This window comes from Mastomys coucha, unplaced genomic scaffold, assembly GCF_008632895.1.
Source record: "Mastomys coucha isolate ucsf_1 unplaced genomic scaffold, UCSF_Mcou_1 pScaffold14, whole genome shotgun sequence".
NCBI classification, from domain to species: domain Eukaryota; kingdom Metazoa; phylum Chordata; class Mammalia; order Rodentia; family Muridae; genus Mastomys; species Mastomys coucha.
In genome coordinates this window covers 34514117-34522044 of record NW_022196896.1, presented here as the reverse complement: position 1 = coordinate 34522044, position 7928 = coordinate 34514117, and the positions used below count along the sequence as shown (strand labels likewise).

At 40.7% G+C, this 7928-nt stretch overlaps 1 protein-coding gene across 10 annotated transcripts in view; it reads left to right on the top strand.

The window, feature by feature from the left end:
- Rgs20 (regulator of G protein signaling 20) overlaps positions 1-7928 on the top strand; it is a 139725-nt gene that overhangs the window by 122357 nt on the left and 9440 nt on the right. For all 10 annotated transcript variants that reach the window (XM_031366755.1, XM_031366752.1, XM_031366754.1 and 7 more), the window contains one exon: positions 4228-4311. In XM_031366755.1, the coding sequence (XP_031222615.1) occupies positions 4228-4311 (84 nt within the window). The remainder of the gene's footprint in view (positions 1-4227; positions 4312-7928) is intronic.

Below are 7928 nucleotides of genomic sequence, written 5' to 3'. Positions count from 1 at the left end.
GAAGAAGAAGAAGAAGAAGAAGAAGAAGAAGAAGAAGAAGAAGAAGAAGAAGAAGAAGAAGATATGAAAATAATCCTAAATTTGGCATGGTGGCTATAATCCCAGATTTGTGTCACAGCATTTGAGGATATTGTGGCAGACAGTTCCTTGAGGCTCACTGGTTGGCCGGCCAGCCAAGCTTCAACCAATGAGAGTGAAAAAAAAAAAAAAAAAAAAGAACAAGGTATGTCGCTCCAGAGGAATACCACTTGGTTTTGTCCTCTGGCATTCACTTGCACACACACACACACACACACACACACACACACATACATGCTCACACACACAGAGATAAGCAATAAAAGAAAAAAAGGTAAAACAGACAAGATAATGACAATGTCCTTAATAAAGAATTCATATCCAGAATGTACGAAAAGTTTCAGGACATAAAATAAGCACCAAATGAAAAACAAGCCAATGAAATGACACAGAAAAGATAATCTATATGTGCTCCTCCCAACAAGAGTAAGATAAATACATGTATTAAGATAAATACATGTGTGCCTGACATGGTGGCACACACCTCTAATACCAGTACCTAGAGAGGCAGAGGCAGATCTCTGTGAATTCAGTGCTAGTCTGATTTACATGCAGAGTTCCAGGACAACTATGATGACAGAGAAACCCTGTCTCAAAAATATAAATAAATAAAATAAAATAAAGGCAATTTGAATATTAGGTGCTAGAAAACCACCTAATAAACATGAGGCACATGACAAAGAATGTTTCTGCGAGGATTTGCTATGGCATTAGTCTACATGAGAAAAATGCAAAGCAGTTCCCTAGTTCACAAACAGGAAGTCAGTGGATCCATGCCTCTTGGTGGCTTCATGCCTTTGTCATTTCAATTCATGTACTACAGTGGGGAAGCAATTGCAGAACAATGGATGGTGTAAAATAATGCTTAGATAACATCCAAATGCATAGGTGTGCACAGTAGCGTCACTCTGGACAAGAATGATGAACAAATTAAGCTTGGTGGTTCTCTCTGAGGTAGAGAGTAAGAGTGCAAAACAAAGTCTACATGAGTTGAGAAGAATTTTTCCCCCAAATTAATGGATTCATAATTATCCCAAAATATAATGTGTTTTTTTCACATCGGTGGAAAACAACATAATTTTCCTTGAGTTTTTTTTCTCAGCATTCTCTTAAGAGATGTCTATGTTGGTATATATAGTAGAGCAAATTTTCTAGAAAGAGAACTAGCACTATTTTTCTAACCCCCAATGACATTTTTTTCTCAGAATTTCAGTTCTTTAATAAAAAGGGAAGCACTCCAGTTTTTCTCTAAAATATAATATTTAAAATATAAATGCTTTAGCCACTGGTGAATTGCTTCTGTAAATAGCACTTCACCTATGTTCATGTGAGGAACTCCAACTTGCTGGGCCACTAAGAAGAAGCAAAAGGGGGCATACTGAAAGACCCCCAGAGCTTGGGAGACCCTCACTCAAGTCTCAGGATGATGTGACCACCCAATAACTCACGAGAGACCGATCTTGCTGCAATCACATGAGGTTTATTCAGGATAAGCCAGATCTGGGGTCGAACACATAACCTTGCAGGCCAGAGGAGTTTGACCCTGAACACAAGAAGCACAAGAAGTGAGGGGTATTTAAAGGGAAAAACCACAAACTGGGGGGGGGGGGGTGATAAAAACAGAAAATTCCAAAGGGACCCAACCCCTGGTTGAGTCAGGGTCATAAGTATAACATTGTCAAGAGGAATGTGGTTTGGTCAATGCTATCTTCTTTAAGGCTGACCGCTCCCTAGAACCACCCACATGGCTCATATCCTACTTTTTGTTCTTGGATCTAACTAGGGGGAGCCTTTGTGGCCAACAGGTTTCTGAAACTGGCTAGTCTACATTCTTGGCTCGTTACAGAGGTTTTCCATGCCCCCTTTTAGGTAAAGGTTATACATTATACATACTTTTCTATTAAATGCCCTCATTTTAAATTCTAAAATTCTCCAGCCTTTCAATACTTGTGGTTAGAAAGAGGGAGGGGGTTAGTGGGAGCAGGAAGAGAACAAGGGAGGGTAACAGGTGACTACGATCACCATGCATTACATTCATGTGTGAAAGGTCAGTATGTATAATTAGAACATGCTAATAAAATGGTAAACTTTAAATTTTTTTCCTGTAACTTGGAGGGTGCTCCCCTCCCCTTTCTCACTCAAAAGGGAAGTCCCTGAGTCTTAGAGTGCTTTGCTAAGGTAATGCCAAGCATTGCTTTGGCTTGTGCTCCTCACCCTCCTCTGGGGTAGAGCCACAGCAGACCCTGTTAAGTGAGTGAACCGTGAAATAGCCTCTGTGCTTTTCCTCTGGAGTGCACCGTCCCCTTTAAACTATTTCTGCTTTAGCAAAATAAGATGGGAAAATGTCAAAGTGTTGAGTAAATTTTGCATGATTCAGTTCACAGTATAGCTTCCAATTCTCTTTGTAGCCTTGTGTCAGAGTCATAATCTCCTTTTCTCTTTGCTCTTTCAGACCCACTGTGCGTGCATGTGGTCTGCTTACACAGAAGCCAGGAAGTCAGGCAGGATAAGTGCTCCCCAAGACAGGATGCAACTCCAGTGCCTCTCAAGGGTTCTTTTTTTGTTGTTTTGTTTCATTTTTAAAAACCATTATTTATTGAAATGCTTTAGCCTTAATATTATAAAAGAAATAAGTCAAAGGGATTCCTGAATTTTTAATGATTTTTTGCCTTTACAGGAAAATAGATCTCTCTCTCCCTCTCTCTCTCTCTCCTTCTCTCCCTCTCACCCTCCCTCTCTCCCTCACTCCAGCAAAAGCTTAAAAAGCTGATTGCTAAAAGCAGGCTGAAAGACTTTTTATAAAATAAAGTATTAAGGAGACTCATAGGAAAATGACCAGAAACACTAATAATACCATAGCAAAGTGAAAGGCCTCAATCAGGAGTGATAAAAATGGTTTTTTAGAGGTTGATGGAACTGTTCAGTGGCAAAGCATGTGCCCAGCACTACGTTTGTTCCTCAGTACCAAAACAAACAAACAAACAAACAAACAAACAAACACATTATTTTAAGCTGTTGGAATGCTGAAGTGTACCTGCTAAAATCAAGAGTCAGACGAAGACATCACAGTGTCACTGTTTGCCATTGTGCTCTGGGCATCAGCTAAGCGGGAGCATAAAAATAGAGCCTAGAACTTGGAAAAGAAAAGAGAAAATCCTCCTTATGTTTAGATGCTGCAAAAAACACCTCAAGAGTCCCAAAAGATCCATTATTAAAATGATAGTAAAGAAGAATGTAAAATCCATAAAAATAACTATCATTACAGCTCATATCTAAAATATGCAAAGCAAATGAAATAAAATATATAAAGCTACTACAGTTGAGAGCCCTGGCTTGCAGAGGACATAACCTCACATCCTAGCATTCACATTCACAAGCTCGGAACAGCAGTCCCAAGGGATCCACCTAGTCCCCTTCTCTGACCTCTGCAGACATGAAGCATCCTTATATGTGGGACTAGTAGCTAGTCATATGGAAAGAGGCTCCGCATCATCAGGCAGTAGTAAAATGCAAATCTAAATCATGCAGCATTTCATCCACACCAAGCTAACAACTGTGGCGAAAGGATGCAAGACATTTCAGAAGGAGTGTGTACTGGTCCAGCTGCCCAGGAAAACAGAGAGTAGGAAGGGGTCACCTGCCTCACAGCTATAGGTAGAGAGAGAACATTTTGGCATTTTGGCATTTTGGCAGTGGGACCTTTTACTCCCTCACCAGCCCCCCACTTCCTCACTACCTCTGCCTTCCAAATGCTGGTTTTAAAGGTGTGTGTCACCACCCCTGGCTTGTTTTCTTTATTATTAATAAAAATTTATTTTTATTTTTATGTGTGTGTTCTGCCTGCATATATGTTACTGTGCCACATGAGTGACTGGTGTCCACAAAAGATAGAAGAAAATATCCAATCCCCAGAACATCACTCCCATGTGGGTACTGAGAACTGAACCTGGGTTCTCTGCACAAAGTGTTCCAACCATTCATCCATCTCTCCAGCCCACTTATGGTTTTCTTAAAAATAACATTCAGGATCACATTGTTGAAAAATGCAATTCTTTCTGAGTATCTAAAAATTGCCTTTTTAAAATATCCATTTAGAAAATATGCTCCTTCGAATATGTTAGACATAATTAATTGTCTTGTTTCTTACAGCCTCACTGTCAGAAACCAAGAAGACCAGAGACCCCAAAGAGGTTCCCACGAACTCAGAACAGACATTCCAGCATGTGAAGAAAGGTGAGCTCTTGCATTTTATTAGCTCACAGTACTGTCAGAGATGCTAGCATCTCCCTTTTGCATCTGGCATTGTACGTCTCAACAGAACACAGGCATTTTCCCATAACTACCATGTAGTAACACCAGATTTCAGTGTAGCTTTGAAGTTCCCCTGCAGAATCCCTTTTCATTTATTTCATAACAGGGAAGAAAAATCAATTCACTCTTCAGTTCCAGTAGTGAATCACAAATGGAAGTTGATCCCTCCTACAACCCAGCTTTGAATTGCTTTTATTTTTATATTTCTTCCCTTGACTATTGTATTTTCTTATCAAATCTCCTATTGATTTGCCTTCTCTTAACTATTCTTACATCTATTCCTTATCTTGTTCTTTTTTTAAATACTTATTTTATGTATATGAGTGTTTTGCTTGCATGTGTGTATGTATATATGTATGTATGTACACTAGACATATGCCTGGTGCCTGTGGATACCAAAAAGGGGTGTTGGGTCCTCTGGGACTGGAATTACAGAAAGTTGTGAGCCACCACGTGGGTGCTTGGAATCAGTCCCTAGTGTGCAAGAGTAGCCAGTGCTACTAAATGCAGAGTTATCTCTCTAACCCCTTTATTCCTTCCTTAATATTATGCCTTTATAACTGTACACATTAACAAATATCCAAAGAGCATTGTTCAAATAGTTTTATATTATTAACTTGTTTATTTTTTCAGATGGAATAATAGCCCATCCAGGTTAAATTTCCTTTCATCTTTACCTTATGTATATTTGCCCAGGTTTTCAAAGTCTAGGAGATACAGCAATACCCCCTGTCTCACTTCCCTTAGTATATGACTTTGTCAGAAGTAGCAGGTGTCTCACAGACCCCAGGGCACTGTATTCTGTGCCACGACAGGGTGCAGAAAGCTGTATCTCAACCTTCAGTCTTGGCTTAATAATGGCCATATTTTATCTCCAATCTCTGTGTGTGTTTTTTGTGTGTGTGTGTGTGTAAAGCAGAGTTAATAATAGTCTTTGTAGCTAAGCCAATCAAGGGAAGCAAGGCACTTGTAACAGGGCACTTGTGTCCAGTGGAGTTTGGTCTGGCTTTGTTCTAAGTCACATCCAATTGATAAACAGAAAGTGATAAATACCTGCTTGTTGGTGCACATGCTCACAAGGCTAAGCACTGCTTCTCCGTGGAGTCATAGCTACAGGCTTGTAACACAATCTCTTCGCTGACTGAAGATCAGCTCAGGTATACTAGGTATTCATACACTTGGTTGTACTTGCTGTCAATCTGCCCAGGTCCTAGGTACCATGCACTTACCTTACATGCACTTGATGCTATAGGCTGAAGTACTAGTTACTCGTACTTAGTTGCATTCACCACATGTGATTCTATTTGTTGTAATTCTTTGGTAAACATAACATTACATTTGTTAGTAGTTTCTCTATGCTCCACCCAACAGTTACCTAACAACAGGTCTCTCCCTCTCCCTCTCCTTCTCCCTCTCCCTCTCCTTCTCCCTCTCTTGTCCTCCTCCTCCTCCTCCTCCTCCTCCTCTTCTTCCTCCTCCTCTTCCTCCTCCTCCTCCTTCTCCTCCACACACCCGCCCCTGGCCAGCCTCTCCCCCTCTTTCTCTCTTTCTCTCTCCCCTCTCTTTCTGTCCTTCTCTGTACTCCTTTCTCTGCCTCTACTCCTTTCCAGTTCCTGCTCTGCTCCCTGGCACCCTTCCCCCAACAAACTTCTTTTTGTACTAGGCCTGTTACGTGGCTTGATTGTTCAGGGCACAGCTAGGCAGGGCCCCCGCTAAGGTGCTTCCTCCTGCCACATTTCACCGCTGTTTTATAAAACACAACAACATTGATTCTCGATATTCTAGAGGGATTAAGTACTTGGTCAACAACCTCCAAATTTGTGAGGATCAGTGCTGCCTTCTGCTGACTGTCCTCTTTCCAGGAACAACAGGCAAGAGGGAAGGAACAAAACCTACATTCTCCTTGGCCAGCTGTGTTGACCTGGAAGAGTCCCCTTTTTTGATTAGCATAGATTGTGACTTGTGCTTTATCATGACTAGTATGGCATTGGAGAAACAGTAGTCCTCACTTTTAAACTCAGACAGTCTGAGGCTGCCACTACCCTCTGTTCTATACTGTTTCTTGACACTCATATCTACAAAATGGACTCCAGAGAGAGAGAGAGAGAGAGAAAGAAAGAGAGAGAGAGAAAGAAAGAGAGAGAGAGATTAATGAAAAGCTAAAGAGTTTAGCTTGTTTAGGGTAAAAGAACTTACAAGTAATTAATGTAATAGTTCCCAAACATGTAAGCAAATGTTTCTAGAGTAAGAAATTCCCAAACCTGTTACCACATGGATATCCCTAAGGGATGAGGAATTAGATAAACTAACTAGATATGGTTTGTGCTAAAACAAGTTGCACATCTTGTATAAAAACAACATTTGGCAATCTGGAAAAATTCTCAAGCATACAGAAATTATTTATAGAATTGAGTAAGCTTTTCCTCATAAAGTTTGCTTTTGCTTTTCTTTTTTGGTTTTTCAAGACAGGGTTTCTCTGTGTAGCCCTGGTTATCCTGGAATTCACTCTGTAGACCAGGCTGGCCTCGAATTTACAAACCCACCTTGCCTCTGCCTCTCAAGTGCTGGGATTAAAGGCGTGCACCACCAGCACCTGGCAGCTTTTCTTTTCTTATGTTTGTTTTTTGCCTGGTAGCTTTTCTTTTCTTATGTTTGTCTTTTGTTTGTATTATTTAGGTTTTGTGCAGTACCAGGGACCAAATCCAGGGCTTTATATTTGCTAAGCAATGTCCTACCACTGAACTATCATCAGAACCCTTGTAAAAAATCTTTTGTTTTAAGCTGAGACTCACTGTACAGAGCAGGCTGGGCTCGAACTTACAATTTTCCTTCCATAGCCTCCTATATGCTGGAATTATATGTGTACACCATCATCTATGTCTGACTTTTGTAAACTATCTGAATAAATGTCTAGGATCATTATTGTGCTCCTGGCCCCAAAATAATTAAAATAAAAGTCAGGAGTTTTAAAAACACACAGTAAAATCCTCTTCTGCTTAATATTTCTAAGATCACTTCTAATCCTGTACCTCCTCAATGAATAAATCATAATACATTTTAAGAACTAACTATATGTCAGGTTCCTTCCGGTCTCTCTGGGCTGGTGTCCTGAGCAGACCTTGGGCACAGGCTCCACAGCCAGCCCACAACACCCAGAGGAAGCTGCTGCACTCCCAGGTGCTCTAACAAGCCCAGGATCCCAGGATCCCAGAATCCCAGGATCACAGAGACAGCTTGACTCTGAAGAGTTCTTACACAACCAGGATCACAGGAAGGAAAGGCTCCAGTCAGATTTAGCAAGGGCAGGTAACACTAGAGATAACCAGATAGTGGGGAGCCCAGGGGCACAAGCCTAAGAAAATAAACAACACAAACCAAGGTTACTTGGCATCATCAGAACCCAATTCTCCCACGATAGCACCATCATACCAGAAAAGCAAGATTCAGATCTAAAAATCACTTCTCATGATAATGATACAAGACCTTAAGAAAGACATAAATAGCATCCTCAAAGAAATACAGGAGAACACAGGTAAACA